The following is a 22,946-nucleotide window of genomic DNA, read 5'->3' as shown; positions in this document are numbered from 1 at the left end:
CAATCTAGTGGGGAAGATCACAGACAGTTCACAAAATCTCTATCTGAGCAAAGTAAGACTGAAAAAATAAATAACATTTCATTTGGGTCAATTTTTTTTTATGCACAATTCATTTCAGATAGACGGTAATGTTAGCTTTTTCTTTATTTCCCCTGTCCATATTATAAACTTTTGAGATGTATGTCGGCTTTCTTTGGAACTAAGACATATTTGGTTATTTTTTTTAGGTTAGAAAGAAGGTTTATTTTCCCTTAATTAAGCATACACATGTGAAGCCATTATACAGCTTCTAAAAAAATCCCTTTCTTCACAAAAAAAATCACGAAATTCCGGAAGATTGGTATCCAACAATATTATTGAATCCACAGTATTGTAGAGTTAAATAACAGGCCAGCTGCATTGAGAAATGTTTTGAAAATTTTGTATTTGAATGAAAGATGAACAGCTTATCGTTCTGCCATGTTCAGTAGGAGGAGTAATTGATCAAACATTGAAAAAAAAATTGAAAATTTGACTTCAGGAAAATAAATAGTGAAAGAATTTTTCCTGTTTGAGCACCAGCTGCACTTCATTCCTTGATTAACTTGAAATAATTCATTTGTCTAATTTAGTTATCTGCAACAAACATTCCATCATTTATGTATGAACAGCAATAAAGAAAGGGAATTCATCTGTTATCTTTTAATTATGTACACAAACAAACTGTATTGTAAATATTCACTTTATAAAACTCTTACAAATGATGACGACAAGTCCATAGTTGTTTAATCTGATTATTGGAGTTGACATATAGCTGATAGTGAAAATGAGATAGACTAGGATGTCTTCTGTTCTCAATGTAATTATATTCTGTTTTGTTATTTTTCTTCTCTCTTACTACATTTACTTGGTCATGTATTAAAATGAAACAGGCTATTTGTTTAGCAGAAAATTGAAATCTTTTTGAAAGACTTTTAAAATTTGATGGATGTCCAACTTTCAGATAATTCAATCAGAATTTTTCTTTTGTCTTTCACTTAAAATAAATTCCTTATTTAATCAAGAGTTTAAGTTCTTTATTTAAAAATTTCTCAGGAAACTTATAAATCATTTTTGCAGTTGGCTATTCTTTGAAACTGTTGCAGGTTTTCTGTTTCTGATTGAGGAAATTTAAAACAAAAATGCAGGATACCTCAAATGTTTTTAAAAAGAAAAATGTAGATTTTCATTATATTTACGCCAATATGGTCAATAGATGTAACTTATTCATAAAAAGAAATATTTATGCTGATTAACCTTGGGTTAATTATGCCAATGTATATGTATTGGCATATACTATTAATTTATATGCTTTCCCATTTTCACCCGCTGATACACATAATTGATATGGCTTCTACTAACGAAAGCTGTTTTTTGGAGTTTTAAAAATGTGTTTAGAGACCTCATATGTCAGCACACCTTGTCTATTTTGCCTACTTTATAGATGAAACTTGTTCTGATAATATAAAGAAATTGGTCTATTATATTATTGTTCACACTTTTGTTGTTCATACTGCATGTACAGAAATTTATCATATTAGAAAATGGATATGAATCTTTTTAATCTAGTACAATCAACTCTTTAATTTAACAAGTAGATTAATAGCATTAACAAAATGTGTGTCTGATTTACAAACCAAAACTCTGATTGATGGATTTTGTCAAAATGGGAGTTAGGAAAGTTTTTAAATCGTATAATATTTTGCAATCGGTTTTATTTTGACAATGACATATTGGTATCAGAAACAGGGATTTGCTGCACTACTTGTGGAAAACAATCTGCTTAAACTGCATGTAATAATTGAATAAGATTGATACGTTCCTAACTTTATGTGCCAAACCATTCATATTGATTTGGAGGCTTAAGTTCAAGCAGAATTCCAATGCTGCATTTGCTGAAGGGATTGAATAAGTTCAGATCGAGTGGGAGAAAATTAAAACTTATTTGTTGTACTTGCCTTTTCTAGATGAAATTTTTGGTGAAATGGTAGTGAAATATTCGTCAGAGAAATGGTTAATAAGTAGACCAATAATGCTAAGAGAAAATAACTGCCGATATTAAACACATTTTGGTCTTGATTTGTGAAGTTCGATACATTGTTTTATTGTCACCTTGCTTTCTCAGGTTAAGGGGAGGGGTAACCATTTAATTAATGTCAGGAGTCTTTAATCCATGCATTCTTTTCATAATGTATTTTCTAGATTTCCTTTTTGGTTATTTATTGTTTATGTTAAGTACTGTACCCTGTACATGCTTGTCCCCTTTGTTTTGGGGTAATAGATGTTTCATAAGTGATTGTAACACCTCTATGTAGTATAATATAAGGTGTAATACCACCATTGATTTTCCCCTATTAGTCTATACTGTTAAATTGTACTTTTCAAAAGAATGTGTAGAATTTATCTTTGTTTCAAATAAAGACATACTTGGCATGAGTAAAGTTTTATCCTGTACAGTACTATAGAAAATATTCACATAGCATTTCATTGCATATAAGAAAATAACCATCACTGGAAGTTAACCAATCAAATTTCTCCCCTTACTGTGTACAAGGTTTAGTCACCATGTAACCTCAAGATTACAAAATATTCTATAGAAATCCCAAATAAAAAAATAATGGTGCTTTGAAATACCTAAGACATATGTTTATGACACAGAAATCTTTGACTGCAACAAAATGTAGGATTAGTTACCTACAACTGTCAAATTCTAGGGAATATTTTTTTCGACCTCTTTTCGTATACAACCGCATGTGATGTACCATGATTGGGTGGTATTACACCTTAAAACAGGTTCACATGATAAAAACCAATTCTTTACAGATTGTAATATGCTGTTGGGTTGCTGTTTCAATGATTTACACATCACATCTGCTTTTATTTATAGAAAAAAAACTAAAATGTTTGATATTGAAAACCAGTTTTTGAGCTGAAATAGCCTTCTGAACTTCATCTTCTCTAGCCAAGGGTTACGATCCACTCCCGTTCTCTTCACCCTTGGCGGATTGAGACAAAATTTCGTAGACACAAGGTAAAGATTTTTATTGGTTACAGTCGAAACTCGCTGCATCCAATCAAAAAGCGCCAATAACATGATCACGTGTAAATGTAGAAAGTGTTTGTAAACAATTGCCACGTGTTTATTGTGCAAAAAGTCTTTACATGCCATAAATATACGACTTTATTTAGTGACAACTTGAATGTTTTTAATCAATAAGAAGAAGTTCCTGTGTATGTTTCATGCACAAATGCATGTATGTTGACGTATATTTTTTGTTTCTGGCTTCATCAAGTATGAAGGTTCCAGACGCTACCGTGTTTTTACCTCCAAATTGAAGAGTTCAAGTGCAACCATTGGTAAAGAATAATGTATTCGGAATGGGCGTGACTTTAATCTTCCGATATCATGGCGTAACATTGTTTTCACAAATGCTGTCTCAATCTGCCAAAGGTGAAGAGAACGGGAGTGGATCGTAACCCTTGGCTAGCGAAGATGTCTGAACTTTAACAACTTGACAAAACAAATTTTCAGTTACAATGTTCAATCAACAAGTGGAGTTGAATTATTTTCTGATCTAATCTGTAATATATATAGATTGTTGATTGGAAATTTTAATTATTAAAATCGTTAACTTGATTTCAGAGAACAAAGGAGATGAAATATTCATCTACCAGATTCATTCAATATATAATACACTCTGACAACAGGAGGTTGGATTAAGAAAAAATCTCACAAATTGATGTAATGTTTTGTTGACAAAAGGTTCCAATAATTGATATTTGTTTGGAGTACATGGTCGCAGGATAATGTTTTATAATAAATGATTTCATTTGATAAGGAAAATAAACTCATCATAGACACCAGGCCTAAAATTTTCGCCTTTTAAAGGCCAAAGTTTAAGTTAAACGCATTGTAAGCAAGTCCTTATAGGTAAAAAATTTAGAAATAGACTATGTACAATTATCTGTATTAGACTCTCATAATATGAGATCACTTTTGAAATATTCAAATTGTTGTGTGTTTTTCATTTCAGAATTGTTCGAGATTCTAGTTCATCAGAAAGATCTGTTTCCCCCACACCAAAGAAAAGGAAGAAAACAAAATCAAGGTTTGGTTATAAACCAATTCATCTCATACTATATTTTATCAAACAAAACATTGAATACTTGTCAATCATTGTGCATTGATTAGTCACAAATATTGCAACCCATCTGACACTTTGACCCATTTTCTCAACATAAAGCAATGTATCATGGTATTTTACAGCAACAAGCTTATAATTCCCATGAGGACAGTTTAAAATTAATCCTTTAAAAAAACCTCAATATCTTTCATTAGGTTTCAATTAAGTAAACAGTGTATCTTATTTTGATAATAGAAGTTTGCATTGTTTTATACCATTAGATGATTTTTTATATAATTTAAGAGTGTATTACTAATGTGAGCTGAACTTATTCTTAATCCATATTCTATTTGTTAGAAGTTTACAGAATGTCACATTACAAAATACTGAAATTAGTACACCAGTAGTGAATATTTTTTGTTATAAAATGGCTGTCAATGATAATATTTTGCATTGACCTTGACCTTTGTCAGTTTCACCATGACCATCCCTTCTTCAAACAAATATTCGTGTGGTATTTATACGAGCTACCACTGAACAGAATGACTTCATCTTTGGTTAGTTGCTTCAAATTGTTGAGTACTTTTAAGATTTGTCAAATGCCTCCTCCTTGTTTTTTGATACATTGAAATTTTCAATATGGAGAATAGAAAAAAATTGTCACACATTGGTTCTGTTCTACAAAATAGAGTGATTCCATATTTAAATCAGTAGCTTGGGATCTTTTTGCAGTTTTGTGATACTTTGAATTATATGTAGGGATATGCTTAGAAAGACAATAGGGGCATTCTTGTTATAAAATTATATTACCTAATTTATGACAACATCTCAAGTGTAATGATCACAATTTTGTATCTTTCACAGAAGAATAAACTATTTTATTTTTTAGGGAAGCATAAACACTCTATTGTATCTTTTGTGGAAGAATAAACACTCTTTGTTTCTTTTGTGAAAGAATAAACACTCTTTGTATCTTTTGTGAAAGAATAAACACTCTTTGTATCTTTTGTGAAAGAATAAACACTCTTTGTATCTTTTGTGAAAGAATAAACACTCTTTGTATCTTTTGTGGAAGAATAAGCACTCTGTTGTATCGATCGTTTGGTGATAATAAATATCTGTTATATCTTTCAGGGAAGATAGTTCAGACAGAGAAAGTCGGAGAGACAGAAAGAAGCACAAGAGTAAGAAACACAAACATGATCGGTACGTGAAGCGGTAGACATTTGTGTTGTACAATTTCTTTGTTGTTATAAATAAAATCAAAACATTGTAAATATCATATTTGTATTTCAATGATAGTATGTGGTGCTAAAGGTCAAGACGACTGATTTATGGTATCCATACCTCATGCAGATGACTAGGTTAATATTGTCATTTTTCTCATCTCATTTATCCCATTTTTAAGCTGGTTTCACAAATTTTATGATGAAATTTTACCTTTTATATGGTTTAATGCTGGAAGTCTATGTAAACTTTGTTTCTATAAAATCCCTTCATTTTAAATTATACCTCAATCCACATGATTAAATGTTTTATGATATTTACTATTGTTCCAGAGTTATTTCTCTTGAGAAGGTTAAAGAGTGTAAATGAAGTGTTTCCTTCGTGTAGATTATTTTCTATTTGTGTTCCTGTGACAGAAACAGGAACCGGAACATATCTGTTGGATTATTGCTAATACAATTAAGTAAAACAGATCGTCTTTTCAAAGACTTTCAACTTTCGAAGCAGTCTCAATAACTGAAAATATATTGTTTATGATTTTAAGAATAAATAAAAGATTCATAAATAGATCAGACATTGTGTCAGGAATAAAGATTATTGAATAAAGCTTACTTTTAGTATTTATTGTGCTAAATTAATCTTGAATTTTTTACCTTGTCCACCACAGAAGTTTCAAATTAATATTTTAGAAAATTGATTAAAAAAAGAATAAGTATTCAAATCCTTTTAAGTTTACTTGGGGGTTAGTGGTCCCTAGTCATATGCTTTTTGGGGTGAATTGAAACCTTTTTTCTTTTAACACGAAAGATATTCTGTTGAAAGATGATGGTTGATTAACAGACAAATTCACAATTAAGGAATAATAAATAAAATTATAAATAACTTCTTTCAAATAACAGAAAGTAGAAATAAATATTTTATAATTTGTATCAAATGATAGCATTTTGTCTTTTTGTGTTAGCCATATTGGAGAATAAGTCTTGGAGAGATTATTATCTCCCTCAAAGAAGAGATGAGACTTTTAAGAGAAATCCCCCTCAAATTATGAGGAGAACAATTTATACATAAACACTTGTAGACATATACATATTTTGATAGCCCTGATAGTGAATGCATATTGTTCCTAAATTATGTTTCTTTGGAATAAAAGCTCAATACTATTAATTAAGGGGGTAGACCTTTGTTCAGGGAGATAACTCTTTAAATCAGTCAAGCGTTTGTAAAAGTCAAGTTCATCAATGTATTTTAAGCATTTACCTGAAACAGATTGAAAATGATCTATGTAACCTAGAAGCTTAGAATATGTTTTTGAAAATGGTTGACACAAACGTACTGATGATTTTAAGAGTTATTTCCCTTAACCTAGGTCTACCTCCTTAAGTCATTAAGACTAATTTATAATCATTTAGTGTAATTCTCATAGTTACATGTGCAGTTGTATACTTGTTATTATTTTTATATCTTACTTCCGACTGATATTTACATATATTTTTTGTGTTTCTGTCTCATTATAAGCAACATTTCCTTAAAGCTTGTAAGCATAATTAATTGAAGTATTTTAGTTGTTTTATTTTGTTTTCATTTAAAGAAATTGCAAGTAAAACTAATTCATTTTCTGAGGAGAACATTTAGTAAATAATTATCAAAGTTCATTATTATTTTGTTTAAATTTGAAGTTAAGCACATGTTCCATTCAAGTACTTCCCACTGCACTTTATTTTTTTATTTTGATTACATCATGTCTAATAATAGAATATTAATTTCACATGTTATTAAATAGCTGCCACATGTTTTGATACAGGTAATTAAAAAAGTATTTTTATTTCTTTGTTATGTTTGTTAATTTGATTAATATCTAATTTAAATTCTTAGTTTAAGTGAAAGAATATTTGTAGATAAAAGAATTGATATATGTGTGAGATAGATTTTGATTATGAAATACAGTAATACTGAATTATAGTTGTTTTTATTGATATATCATGTACTCAAGCAAAACAAGACCACTCATGTATAGTAAAAATATAAGACCAATGAACATATAAAAACTGCCACTCTTCTGACAAAGTCTTAGGTTTTCATTTGTTTGTTTCATCATAGAAATAAAACGACTTCAGCCAAATAACCTTTGTTCACAGAAAGGATAGAAATCTCAACTTCTTCATTTTATTATTTACTATATGTAGAATAATTGCTTTTGTGTATCAGTGGAAAAAATATGTGTTTATTTTTGTTAAAATGTTGAGAAAGGGTTTGATATCATGTCATGTAAAAATATAATTGTTTGCTCCATTTTTTGAATGCAAACTCCTCATTTGTCGAGTTAGATTTATAAAAGGTAAGCCTTTGTATGTATACATTGTTTTGTCTGTTCTTAATCAGCCTTGACATGGTTTTCAGGGATCATTTCAAAAGTATTTTGTGTCTTAATAGTTTTGAAATAACCCCTTACAAAATTGATGCTTTAGAAAAATATCTCAAAATTCACCTCAAAACTGTTTTATTATAATCATTCAATTTTTTTTTGTTTTTAATGTTTTTTTCAAGCATCACTTTTGCCAGTCAAAACTAGGCTGAATTTATCCTTAAATTAAATATTAAACTATTTAAGAAAACAACTTTTGTTTCAAAGAGTACTTGGTGCAAGAATTTATAAGGTTTGGTTTTGTAGGAAGATTTGGGAGGAATTTAAAGAGAAATTTAAAAAAAAACTTTTGTTACAAAAAAGTAGTTACACCATGTTTAAAAGTTCAATTGAAAGTTCATTATTTATTATAGATCAGCTTGTGCAATGTACTTTTAAATGCCACTCATTTACAGGGTAGCAATTGAAACTGGTTTTGATTTTAACATGACATCCAGTGGCATAGTGTACATGTATTTGATATATTGATCATTAATTAGTTAAAGAAATTTCAATGGCATTTTTAAACATAGTGTTGTTTTTTCCAAGTAAAAATTAATGTAATTTAACTGTTCCTACTGTATAAGTTTTACCAAAAACAGTAATTAAAGCATGACGGTTAACTTTAGGTGGAGGGTTGTTATATAGTCATATTTAAGTTATATTCTTTATATTTTACATCTTTTGAATACCTATTCACAAGTTTGAAGAAAATAATTTAATTATATTAGAATATCTCGCTAAGTTTAAATCTACTTCCTGTCTGAAAATGTTAAAATTACTTTCTAGTTACTTGAAATATTTTGTTTAAGATAGTTCTACTATACTCTTTATTTTAAAAACAAATAACCTGAAAAAAAAGTTAAAAGTTTAGAAATTTGAATGCCTTGCAAGATTGTTTCATTGTAGATTTAAGCAAAGTGTTTTAAGCTTGACATTTTTTCACTGACATTCAGCATAGAAGTGAGAAGATGTGAAGCATTATATATTTACATGTACAAAAGCATTAGGGAAATTGAAAAAGTGACGCACACTGGTGAACAAAGTTTAAGATATATCATATTGTGGTGGTTATATTGTCATATTTTTAAATCCTTGATTATTTGGCACGTCATGAGTTATGTATAGTTCAAAAAAAATACTGAAAAACAGGAAAATACTAATTCTTGAAATTGATTTATTCAAATAAGCAAATAAAAGAATAAAATTATTAATACCTCAGGGAGCTTAATAGATAGGTTGTTTTTTAAGAAAAAAAACTTTAAATGAAGACAGTATTTGAAATTTTATGGAGGGTCACAGTTTTATCATAAATTCAAAATTTGTTTGCCAGTTTGTGCACTTGAAATGGTATTTTACTTTGTGTACATTATGTTGTTGTTATGATGTTGAATATTAAATGTAAGTTATAAAATTGCTTAATTTTGTTGCTATGGTTACATAATGTCATATCACTTTATAATATTTTCAGTTCTGAATCTAAAAAGTCGAGAAATAAACATAAGAAGAGAAGGAGGTAAAAGTCGTTCATTCTTTATTTTTTTTGCATGCTTCTGCTGGGAAAACGTACCTTGTAAATAAATATTGTAAGAAAAGTACCAGGATTTTCTGCATTCCATTGGTGTATATTGTGTATTTTTATTGGGATAATCATACCAGTTCAGAAATGTCATAATGTTGCCAGCCTTTTAAATTTCAGACATGTAAAAATGTCCAACATATTTTCAAATTAACAGAAAAGATAAGTTAGAAATACAATATTTTGTGCTTAAATGTTTGTAATCAGTCATTTCTTACTTTTATTTACTTTAAACCTGAAAAATAAGAAGAAATTTCAGTACTTTGCATGATTTCCCCCCCTCTCTATTAATGTAAATTCTGATTTCCTGATCTGGATGATATTTTGGTACTTTTCTGTACAATTGGTGGTTTATTTGGTTATTAGCTGTTGTGTCATTCTTGGTTTGTTTCTTATTTTTGCTTCCTTATTTTCCACATAGCATTATATATAAACACAAGTGAGACAACATTTGGAAGGCACCCCTGTGACTTTGAGATGAAGAGCAACAATGAAAGTGCTGTCACTTTGCTAAGGAAGTGTCACAGTTGTATGTAGGGATTTTGAGTAATGAATGAATACACCATTGGTCGAAGTCATAAAACTTTGTTCAGTGCTTGGAGCACAAAAATCAGACTCAAAAGATGAAATCCACCATTTTGATTGGTTGATTTTGAAGTATGAGTACAATTAATTGACTCGAAAGCTTTGTTTTCTTTCCATTACAAAGTCAGTACATTCACATTAATATTTCTGATCCAATATTCTTCTAATGAAAGATTTTTATCTATTTCCTGAAAGTGTTACATAATTTATGATGTACTTTGGAGCCAAGATGAACCATAAATAAAACATGCAAACTGAAGGCAGTCTGAAGTTTTAACCAGGAGGTCAATTTATACACATAAAGTTGATTAAAATATAAAATATTTAGAAATTCTTAATATTGGCAAGTTATGATCTTCTAAAATTCTTGTGCATATAAGTAAATGATTCATGGGAATTCTATAGTGTAACTATATTGTGACAACTTACTGTTTTAAGAATAACCAGCAGAAGTCTTGTGTAGATAAAATCAATATGAGCTTAGGTCCATTGAGACACTTCAGCTGACCTAGTCCCTCAAACCACTTGGTAAAGCAAATTGAATTTAGAAATAACTTTAAATCTATTTATGGTACTTTTAGTGTTCTTATACAATTCATTTATTTATAAGTACAAAAAATACAAATTGGAAAAAAGCAAGGCTATCTGGTAGTAAAAAATATTTGATACCTTCCAGGCTTAGATTGAGATCTATGAAAATAAAAATTGAGATTATCTCAATTGGGGTATATGTCGGAAGTAATCTAGAATTGTTTTAATCTTTTCAATGACTATGAATCAAAGTAATAGTGCTCACATTGCTATTCTTCATCTTGAAGTAGTTCTTCAGGCATTGATCAAAAGTATACACACTTGTGCAATGAGACAATATGGCCACTAAGCATACAGTGTTAATACAAGTACTGCATTGAAATGATATATGTTACACATGCTATGTTTTGTACCATGATTCTTTCTTGTTTATTTTATTTACTGTAATGTGTAGTTTCTGTAATAAATTTTATTGTTGATGCAAATTTTTCTTTTGTTCTTGATTTTGTATTCATGATTAAAAACGTGTGAAAAGGATAGCAGAACTATCACATATAATGATGCAATAGATTGTACCAATGAACAGTACAAACACCTGACTCTACTTGAAAAAAAAAGCAGATAAAAAAAAAGAGACAAGAATGACCAACACATTGTCCAGAATGCCTACTTTGGTGCAGGCACAGCCACAGTAATTAGTTGGTTTTTACCAGTTTTAGGTTTAGGCTTCCCCCTTTGACCTTTCTAAACCATATCCTAAAAGTAAAAGAAGAATTCATTTCTTTCATTATTGTGACTCCAGTGGACAATTGTTAATAAGTAGGAAAATGACCAATCAAATGTCAAGTAGTTACCCATTGAAAGATAGGACATGCAGAATATTGGACTCTTTGAATTTAAAATCTTGATGCATTTACTGAAATAACAAATCTAATAATATGCTGTTTCAAAATTGTTATGAAAAACCTTCAATTTAACCAAGTAATGGTGTTAACTTAATACTCACACCATGATATTTTCCAATTTTATGGTCAATTTTGATAAGGATTCTGTATAATACTTCAGAAAATACATTTATTTTTCAGGTAATAGATTGTTTATGGGAGATAACTCTAAACCTCATTACTATACAATGAACAATGCACTATTGTTATGGTTTTTGTCTACATGACATTCTTTATATCTGTAAGAGAATGTTTTCAGGTTGTGGTTCTCTTCTGGTACTCTTGATTCCTCCAGAAAAAAAAACCTGCCCCCTATAAAGTAATACAACTGTGCTGACAGCCTCCAGGAAAAAAAACCCTGCCCCCTATAAAGTAATACAACTGTGCTGACAGCCTCCAGGAAAAAACCCTGCCCCTACAAAGTAATACAACTGGGCTGACTGTGAGCTGTTGCGTTAAACACCAATCCATCAAACAATTTTCTAGGTCAATGATTCTACATGTTTTCATCAAAAAATTGTATTCAGCTGTAATACCTTGTTGTATGTATGGTTCTCTCTTTATTATGATGAGTTTGATTAATATCCCATGTAAACTTAAAACATATTGAATGGGACAGAAGAAAAACAAAACAACAGAAAAGGTATTGAAGTAAGGGAGGACTGAACAAGAGTTTCAAATTTTTTCTTATTGTTGCCTTTCATAGTTGACTATACAGTATTAGTTTTGCTCATTGATGAAGATTGTATCGTGACCTATAATTGCTCAAACCTACATCATTTAGACTCTGGTAGATAGTTTTCTTTTTGGCAATCATATTTCATCTTCGTATTCTTAAAAAAATAATGAAGCACTTTTCACTGTATAATGTTTAGTTATTTATTTTTTTTTTGTTCTTTTCTCACTTTATATAATTGTTATATGTAATTATATGTTTAAGCACAGTTTTTTGGGGGGTCATCTGTGAATTAAGAAGTGTATTTGAAATAAGTGTTATAGATGCCAAAACTAAACATCTTTGAAAAAAAAAAATATAAGAAAAGTTATTTGTCTGAGCTGGTTTGTATGTTTTAAAAGTGATTTTTGTATATACATTAAAGTAAATATTTCACTGTAAGTTGACTTATTCTCATTTTTTTCTTTGACAAATGGAATAAATTGGATATATATGAGAATTTGTTTGCCTTTAAAAAAAAATTATTGAAGTTTCTAAACAATCTACATGATTAATTGTTAAATAAGGTATGAATCCTTCATGATGTTAACAATTTAGCATTCAATGCTGTATAGTAAATGAAAATGATTTTAATAATGAAAAACAAACAAAAAAATATGTCAGCAAAGTCAGATGTTATTGTGTTGTAAAAAATAAACCTGATTTGATTTTACCAGTAAGAGGAGAGGAAAGAAGCGCAAGCGATCTGGTTCCCATCCTAGTTCTTTGGTGTCAGGAGTCAGCTTATCAGATCATGACAGGTTGGTAAAATGTTAATTTAATGACAATATCTGAATATTTTTTAAATGAATGTATTTCTTTTATCAAAATATATATGATCTGGTACCTTTAGTACTTGTACTTATGATTTCATTGTGTCGACCGAGACAGGTAACTAATCAAATATTTTTAGTTCTTTGATATTTTGTTTTTATATGACAAATATGTAAGTTCTATGGGTTTTAATGACAGTGTTTTAAATTATTATAGATAAAATGAAAAAGTATTTTTATGCTATTTTGACAACTTGAGGTATTTATTACCATGACAATGAAATGATTTGGTAACAGTTATTTAGAATCTGCCTGAAATTTTGTATTGAAATTTTGGAAGGCTTGCAATAAAGAAAGGGACAAATTGAAACACTATTTACAGGATGAAGACAGAAAAAAGACAGGTAGAAAGACTAAGAATCATCATCAATAATTAAGATATTGTACCATCCTATGATCTCAAGGTGGTCTAAAATGAAAAGGGCAGTTCCTTCTCAATGTATGGCACAAGCCTTACAGTTCTGTCCAAAATCTTCATCAATTGATCAATAGTCCATTTACATGTAATGATGTGAAAGTTTTTTTTTTCCACAGTTCTTCAGATGAGGATATAAACCAAAATAACAAGGCTACAGTAAACAAGCAACGAGAAGAGAACGCAGATGATAGAAAATCTCCATCATCTGAAAACAAACAGAAAAGGCATAGGTCAAGGTCATCAAGGAGGTCATCTTCTAGGTCAACCACAAGATCCCACAGCCCAAGGTTAGTTCAAAGTCAAATTAATTTTGAAAATACTGGATACATGAAACAAATAAAAATGTATGGTTTAAAGTTTTCTCTGGCTATATGGAACTCTTCTTATGATTAAGGTAAAGGTCCAACATGACCTTTGAACTAAGAATTTATTAAAAAAGAAAAAAAAAACTTGAGAAAAGGAACAAATTACTAATTGAAGAAATATATGTTTGTTTGATTATAAGTATGTATAACCGTCATTTAAAGTCATCATTTAAGCATTTCATATTACATATATATTACAACTAAAAATATGAAAACAAGATGTGGAGTCTTCTTCAAGGAAGAAGCACCCTAATAATAAAACAAACCAACAACATAGGATGTTAAGCTTTATATCTGATCTTCAGGATTCCATTTAAGTTTTGTGAATGAATTAAACAGAAACCATTTAAACAATCATCATGTTCAATTTTGGAATGGCAGGTTAACATCACAATATGTTTTTAATGTTTACCTCAATAATTATTGCAGAAAGAAACATAAAGAAAATGGAAACAAGAAAGGACATGACAGAAGCACTGCTGAAAGGTAAATTTTTATTATAACATTAGAAGAAAATAGATACTGACAGTCTATCCTATCCTTTTGATGGTGTTTATTAGTTTTATTATAACATTAGAATGATAGATACTGACAGTCTATCCTATCCTTTTGATGGTGTTTATTAGTTTAATTATAACATTAGAATGATAGATACTGACAGTCTATCCTATCCTTTTGATGGTGTTTATTAGTTTTATTATAACATTAGAATGATAGATACTGACAGTCTATCCTATCCTTTAGATACTGACAGTCTATCCTATCCTTTAGATACTGACAGTCTATCCTATCCTTTAGATACTGACAGTCTATCCTATCCTTTAGATACTGACAGTCTATCCTATCCTTTAGATACTGACAGTCTATCCTATCCTTTTGATGGTGTTTATTAGTTTTATTATCAGAGTGCAATTTTGAGACTTACTTGATTTACATTTACAGAAATGTTGTTTCTTTTGGTCGAGAGGTCAAGGTGAAATTGACAAAAAAATGGTATGAAATTTCTAAATAAATAAAATTGAAGTCAAAATGGCCAAACAAAATATTATTTTATTATTATTATTATTATTGCAATAGTTATATAGTGCATTATCTTATTATAATTACTCTATTAAGTGCTTAACTTTTAAAAAACAATCAATGCAGTTTTAAAAGAGAGCTGTTTAACATTAAAAACATGAATACAATAAAAATGAATTTAAATTTTGAACACATAAAAAGGATACACAGATAATTAAAAAAGTAATTAACAAGACGACGGAAAGAACAAAGATAACAAATTACTGTCAATATAAAAATTAAATCAAATTAAGAGGGTCTAAAATGAAATGTTTTCAATTTAAAAAAAAAAGTTCTATGGCATATTTATGTTTTAAATGGCTAGGAGGCTGGCAGTGGCATGTCAAAATGTCTTTCTTTGTGCGTACACGTAGTAGTCGCATTGCATTTTTCTGATCTAAGAGAATATGATGGTTGATAGGGGCTAGTAATTTCCTTTAGCTATGCCATGAAGAATTTTAAAAGTATATAAAAACAGTTTATATTGATTATTGTATTCCGTACTGCACTGAGATATAATGGAGTGACACAAGAACTGGTGTAAAATGATGGTGTTTCTTGATAAATGTAAAGAGTCTAGCTACCGTGTTCTATATAATCGCTGTAACTTATTCACCAAACTGGTGTTCATTTCATATAGAGCATTTCTGTAGTCTAGAGGTACCATTGTTGCTTTCCTACCTGTGAGTGCAAGGTATTTCCTTTCCCTGTTTGATGCATAGTAGACAAAAACATGCAAACAGAAAGTCAATAATTTCTTTCATTTTCAATCTATATACATTTGGTATTAATATATTGTTTACTTTACAGATCTCCAGCCAGTGACAGTTCTCCATCTATAACCAAGAAAAAATCAAACGGTAGATCTGTAGATCTGTCAGTTATTCTCCAGAATTATATGGGTATTAATATATTGTTTACTTTACAGATCTCCAGCCAGTGACAGATCTCCATCTATAACCAAGAAAAAATCAAACAGTAGATCTGTCAGTTATTCTCCAGAATTATATGGGTATTAATATATTGTTTACTTTACAGATCTCCAGCCAGTGACAGATCTCCATCTATAACCAAGAAAAAATCAAACAGTAGATCTGTCAGTTATTCTCCAGAATTATATGGGTATTAATATATTGTTTACTTTACAGATCTCCAGCCAGTCACAGATCTCCATCTATTACCAAGAAGAAATCAAACAGTAGATCTGTCAGTTATTCTCCAGAATCAAGGTCAAAGAGAAAATCATCTTCTAGACGATCAAGACATTCTAGACATCACAGTAGAACCAGTTCAAGAAGTCGATCATCAAGGTCAGGGTCTTCTGTTTCCAGGTCAAGGTCAAGAAGTAGAAGTTATTCAACTAAAAGGTAAGGATTGACAAATATTGTTAACAATGATTTAGGCTTAGATTGGGCCTTCATTTTGCCAAAAGTATAACAGCAAGTTTCAATCAGTTCTTACTTTTTCTTAAAATGTAATGATATACGAGCTTGCTCACTACAGGTTCTTTTATAGGGTAATAATTTGACAGCACACGTTGTAGAAGTGATCATATATTCTCCTATTTATCGATTAAATGATGGATTCTGGAATTTTTGATAAAATTTTGTTTTCAACAAAGAAAATATGTCTTTCAGCACCTGAATATCATTCCATTAAAATAGCTGACATTCTTTTGAAAATTTTGCAGACACAGTAGAAGCTCATCTAGATCAAGGTCCAGAAGTCACTCCAGAGGTCCTCATCATAGTTACTCCCGAAGTCGTTCTCGAGAAAGAAGCACCTCTATTAGACGCAGACGTGGATCACCAAGTCATTTAGACAGAAGAAGAATAACCAGGTAGAACCATAAAATGCTGACATGTCTTAGATAAACTCGTAGAAGCATAAACTGGTGACCTGTCTAAAATAAACCATGCAAAAGTCATCACATCAATCAATCAATAAGACTTGCCAGTATTGTCTTACTTTGTGTATATAAAAAGGAAGTTTGATTTGATTGCCAATGAGACAACTCTCCACAAAGAGACCAAATGACACGGAAATTAATAATTACAGGTCACTGTACGACCTTCAACAATAAACAAAGCCCATAAGTTGTAAATTATCTTTGATATTATAAGGGTACTGCCCTATAAATAGATTTTTATAGTCCCTATCATAATATTCTATAACAACAAATTTTTAAGATCAATTATTTTTTGCAAGGCATTATGTGAAAATAAGGAGATGTGGTATGATTGCCAAAAGACAACTATCCACCTGAGTTCAAATGAAGTGGATATAAGCTTAATTATAACTCAATGACTTGGAAGATATATTGCCCTACTTTAGATGCTGGACAATATAACTTTCAATGGCTAAAATGTGTCCTTCAACATGACAGGAAAAGACTTTTCATTCAAGTGGTACAAATTTTTAGTCTCAGCTTAAATCCTAAATAAATTTATTGATTTATTTGCTGTTTCCCAAAATTTTATCCATCTGTTGTTTATTAATTAGAGTATTTTGCAAGTGTTATTGAACGATTGGTTTTTGATGAATTTGCTATGGTATCCTTGAATAAAATGTGACTAAAGCTATCAACACATACATTTCAGACTTCTGATAAATCACTTTTTCATGTTGTTCCTGTTGTATTGTGTATTATGAGTTTTGGTATATAAATATATATTGTATTATTGCCAGCTTACAGGTTTAAGCTTGAATAATTATAGTTTCTAAATAGAACTCAATAATATTATTCCATTTTAGAAAAAAAAAAAAATCAAAACAGAAACAGAAAGATATATTTGATATCTTATGATGTTTTATTTACTGTTTTTTTTTCTGTTTTTCTTTGTTTTAATTATATTTGTGTGCATTTATTTTTAATTGCTATCATTCTTTTATTTTGTTGTTTAGCACAGTAAACAAATGATATACATATTGTCTAATTAGAATAAAAAGTATTTATTTCATGAAACATTCAGAAGTAATAAAAAAGTATGCACTTGGTAAATTGAATAATAAGTAATTGAAATTTTTAATGAAATTGATTATTAGAAAAAATATATCTTATGTACAAATTACTTAGACAATATATATAACTGAAACAATTCTGTTATTTATGTTTTCTTTCCTGTCAATTTTGTTGTTGTTTTGTTGTCTTATAGATAGATGGAATAATAGGTAAGCTTGTGTCAATCTAGACAGAAATACATTTACTAACTATATAAATCTTATAGTCTGATCAGCTCTTCCAATGAAATTATTCTGTACATTGCAATAAACAAATATTCATAGATTATTGTCGGTCATCTCAATGAGATTGATTTTCTGTTTAGATTCAATCCCTTGAGCCGGGACAGCCAAAGTGTGAAAAGCAATCGAGTTGAGATGACCAATGATAATCTGTTTATCGCTATTTTACCTGTGATGACATTGTTAATTTCATCAACTACTGCACATGTCCCTTAGTTTCAAGCGATTATTTTTCATATCACTTGATTCAGCCAAGAAACGAAATTATCAGTTCACAAGATTAAAGGAAAATTTAGTAATATAGGGATAATTAAAATTCTCAGTCCTAAATGGTAGAGTCTTCTCAATATACCTTCTTTTAAAATTAGTTTATGAACTGACACTGCATAAATAATGAAGATACATGTATAAGAATATTGTTTTATTTTTTTGTGGTACAGAAAAAATGAGACTACTGTTTTAAATGTTTTAAAAATAATTATTATCAATATTTGGGCTATATTTACAACATGATATTGTCATAATTTGGTTTAAATGCCTTAAAAGTACAATCTTTATGCTCGAAATACAAAATCCAGTATTTTGATCGATTGATTTTCTGAGTTTTAGTACAACAATCATGCTTTCAAAGTTTTATGACCGCAAGGTAAAAAATTGAAATTGATTAAATAAAATCTGCTGGTGGAGATTTATTTCCCCGAGGGTATCACCAGTCCAGTAGTCAGCACTTTTTTGTACTGACATGAATTATCATTGATATGGTTATATTTATAAATTAACTGTTCGCAAAATTTAGAATTTTTGAAATACTAAGGCTTTTCTACCTCAGGCATAGATTACCTTAGCTGGATTTGGAAAAACTTTTAGGAATTCTGGTCCTCAATGCTCTCTAACTTCGTACTTTATTTGGCCTTTGTAACTTTTTTGGATTCGAGCGTCACTGATGAGTCTTTTGTAGACGAAACGCGCGTCTGGCGTATACACAAAATTTAGTCCTGGGTATCTTTGATGAGTTTATTTATTAGGAAAGAAATTTCCCCAGTAAATATAAGAATGCCACCTAGATGATTTCTTAAACTTAGAGTTGAGGCTTGATTCCAGTCTGGAACTGAGTGTTTCAAAATGCACTAAGAATGATTATTTGCCTAAAAATAAGGCTTTCTTTAACTTATATAGACTTGTTCTACTCTCAAATCTTCTATTTTAGTTTAGCTATAAACTTCAATCGTTCATATTTTGATGTTCATTATAATTTATATGCTTTTGTCTCTCTTTGAAATAAAAATACTGATGTCTTTGAAGACTTATATTAACCAGGATTACAGAGATTATGATCTTTTGAGAAATTCTTTGAACCTAATAGATTTCAATTAAAGTAAAGATCTCTTAAATATTGTTTTCAAAGAGAGGCAACTTGTACTATTTCACTTTTGCTTTAGAAAAAATGCATGGCTTTCTAGTGTAGTCTTGATGTTATAGATATTTATTTTAAATGGACTATGTCTGAATGTAATTCCATTAACAAATTTTTGCAAAGTCAAGGACAAAAAATCTGCCGCAATTTCAAAAATTTTAGACTTGGATTCATTCAATCACAAATTTTAATTTAATATGAGTGGAAAAATTTTTGATAATTAAAAAAATACTGTAAACCAACTTATTTTCGCGTTTAGCCCTTTCTAACCCATTTCGTGATTCTCAAATTTACTAGATGTAATTTTTTAAGAAAAAATCCAAGTTTGACATGTTTGCAACGATTTATATTCATGATTTTTTTCTACTTGAGAAAGTCACGAAAATAAATCGTTTGCAAAAATAAGTTGGTTTACAGTAACCTTGACTGACCATTTACAAAATTTTAGTCCTGTAAAAGAAAGACATGCATTTCCTTGTTTATGTTATTATTTATTTATTTCTATTGCTGTTGTTATGTTGATTTCAATGTCTTTATTTTCTTTTCTGTTTTTTATCACTCTGTTAAGATCCAGGTCATCAAGTTACAACAGATATTACCACCATTCACGTTCTTACTCGTCGTCGCCACGATATCGAAGATCAAGGTCATCCAATTCATACAGGTGATCACATGATCGATTAGGAAGATAAATGAAAAACCACAACATGGTATAAGAATGTTTACAAGTTCTTAGCTTGCTAGCCAGTTTGATATTAACAAAAGCAGCTTTTACTAAAATTTGTTCTTGTTTTTCTTGGAATGTTCGTTAACATTTATGATTATGCATTATTTTGGTGTTCTTGTTCTAAAATGTTGAAATTGTTCTTTGGACTAAAAACTGTTCTTACTAACCAAGTTTTGTTTTTATAAACTGTATATAGCTTCACTGACACTTTTAACCATCTTCTTGCGAACTTAGACTGATCAAAGGTAAATAATTGATACATGAAATCAAGTTAAATGATAATTTCTGTCTTAGATTCATTCCTTTAACATATTATTTTAAAACTTTTGCTTTCCCTTATGTCTGCAGCAAGAAATGTAAATAATTTGTTAGTTTTCCATGTTTTCTCAGATTTAGATAAAAGAACCTATTAGATATAAATAAATAATTTGAATAGACTTAGCTATGGTTAAAATTGCTAATATCTCTCTCTTAGTTCTTACACGACTTTCAAATGAAGGTGTATTAAAGGGAAACTTTAAAATATGTTGGTATAAAAGAACTAATCATAGTTAAAAGGACACAAGCATCATGTATATATTGTATTAAAGTACATATATAAACTTACAAGATTCAAATGAATACAATAGTATTTTTGCTACACTAATTTATCTTACTAAACCCTGTATTCTTTACTAACATGCACCCCTTATTAATCAAGACCCTGTCTTCTTTATGTAAATAACTTATACTAATATCTCTGCTAGGATAGTATATTTACTATGATTTTTTTATTAAAAATTTGTTAATAAAAGAATGTTCACAAGATCTATGAATTCAAAGTTAATGTTTACAAAGACTCCTTATTGTTTATTGTATGACAAATGAAACATCTAAAATATTTATTTTATTTGCTGAACTCTTTTCAGTCATATAAAGTAAGGAAATTTAACTAAGGGACGAAATGAAAGTTAAGTACTTATTTAGAAAAAAACATATGGAAAGGATAGAATAATGAATTTCAAACAAATGATTATACATATTTCTTTGTGCCTATTTTACATGTAACATTTATTTTTTAGTGCCAGAAAGCGTCCTGTACCATACTATAGACCAAGTCCTCCATCTCCTAGTTCTATAAGTAGTGATGACTCATATTACAGATACAGGAAGTCACGGAAGGGTTCCCGATACCGTAGTCTCAGCCGTAGTGTACCTCTCCGACGGAAAAGAAGTTGGAGTCGGACATCAGACTGATTGAAATCATCAGTTTATTATGTTGTCTTTCATCAGCTTGTATCTGTGTTAAACTTTCATTTTATGCAATAATTTATGTTCTTATAGAGTACAAATTGTAAGGGTAATTTTAGAGAGAAAAAAAAAAAAACACTCTAGGTTGAATAAGTTCACGTATTTGAACAACACATTTTAATCAGTTTAGTTATATTTTATGGTAATTTATATATAGCTATGGATCATAGACATTTTTAACTTGTACTGGTTGTTTTAAAATGTATGAAAATGGTATGATCTAAACTCATATTTTGACAACCAATGCATTTCTTCATATCCCTTGCCTACACACCATCCTACTTCAAAGAATTCAATAGGCAAATTTAAACAAAACATCTCCTTACTAATTGAGCTACTAAAGCTTATCAACATAAATGGTAGATGATTTCAATGTAGTTTTTCCTTTTGCCAAAATGCATTATTTATAGCTCAAGATTTTTTTGAATCTCTAAAGTACAAACTTTGAGATGATTTATTCCTAAATAAATATCTGATATTAGCCTTGTTGGTATTTGACAACAGATATTTCTTTTGTGCATTTTCAGTTATATACACTTTAGATCATATGGCTTACAAGCATGTTTTACAAGAATAAATCTTTTACTTGTGAATATTTGCTGACATTAATCTCAGAATTTAAAGATTGTATTTAGAAAAAGGACGACTAATTTCAGAAAATACTCAATATTAAGGTTTTAAAAAATTATAAAAACAAATTGTTTAACTTCTCTGGATTTGTTGAATTAATCTCCAGAAAAAAATTAATACTTCAATTGAAAACCATGTTTGATTCATTAGCCTGATAATAAATCCTATACATTCCATATCATTGACAATAATATGTGGTGTTTTATATATCAACTATTCATTATTTTCTAGTCATTCCACAAACTTTTATAACTTTAAAGTTATTTTTACCTGTATAGTATTGTTATTTATTTATTTTTGGCACATGTTGTAGGTATTTTACACAATTGTTGATATTTATTTTTACATGTTGATTTTATTTTGCTCATGTATTTTTTTTATGTTAAAATACATTTATTTAATACATTCCTGAAAGATATTTAATCCTTAATGATCATTATAGTTTAAAAAAAAAAGGAAAATTTTGAAAGAAGTTTCAACTTTGAATTATGTATGAGGAAAAATTACAATGGTCTCAATTTGTTGTAGAAAGACTTCGGGTAAAGGTATTTATTGTCTTGTAGTAATGGAATTTTTGGTCAAAGGGGATAATTCCCACATAATTCTTATAAGAAAGGTACAAGACTATATTTACTAGTTAATCACTTTAGCAAGTATGATTTTATCTATTTATTTAGTTGTATGGGAATTTCCAAAAATAGTTTTAACAGTAGAAATTGATTTACAATTTGCTAAAAATATTATGTGACTACATTTAATGTACAGTGTCATCTTTTATTTCACATGCATTTTTATAAGCATGAGAATAAAATCTTTTAAATGAAAAATAAAAGTTGTTAATGA

At 29.3% G+C, this 22,946-nt stretch overlaps 1 protein-coding gene across 10 annotated transcripts in view; it reads left to right on the top strand.

Annotated features, from left to right (window-relative positions):
• The window catches only part of LOC143076211 (uncharacterized), a 59,479-nt gene extending 36,533 nt beyond the window's left edge, over window positions 1–22,946 (top strand). For 2 of the 10 annotated variants that reach the window (XM_076251912.1, XM_076251916.1), the window contains 10 exons: window positions 4,053–4,127; window positions 5,277–5,348; window positions 9,242–9,286; window positions 12,802–12,885; window positions 13,492–13,662; window positions 14,170–14,226; window positions 15,948–16,166; window positions 16,490–16,639; window positions 20,025–20,120; window positions 21,245–22,946. In XM_076251912.1, the coding sequence (XP_076108027.1) occupies window positions 4,053–4,127; window positions 5,277–5,348; window positions 9,242–9,286; window positions 12,802–12,885; window positions 13,492–13,662; window positions 14,170–14,226; window positions 15,948–16,166; window positions 16,490–16,639; window positions 20,025–20,120; window positions 21,245–21,419 (1,144 nt within the window). In that variant the 3' untranslated portion in view covers window positions 21,420–22,946. Of the gene's footprint in view, window positions 1–4,052; window positions 4,128–5,276; window positions 5,349–9,241; window positions 9,287–12,801; window positions 12,886–13,491; window positions 13,663–14,169; window positions 14,227–15,727; window positions 15,834–15,947; window positions 16,167–16,489; window positions 16,640–17,954; window positions 17,971–20,024; window positions 20,167–21,244 lie in introns of those variants that run through there. The other 8 variants (XM_076251913.1, XM_076251918.1, XM_076251921.1 and 5 more) reach the window with 8 other exon arrangements.

Source organism: Mytilus galloprovincialis, chromosome 5 (assembly GCF_965363235.1).
Source record: "Mytilus galloprovincialis chromosome 5, xbMytGall1.hap1.1, whole genome shotgun sequence".
NCBI classification, from domain to species: Eukaryota; Metazoa; Mollusca; class Bivalvia; order Mytilida; family Mytilidae; genus Mytilus; species Mytilus galloprovincialis.
Note: the sequence above shows the minus strand (reverse complement) of the source record. Positions and strands in the feature narration are given on the sequence as shown.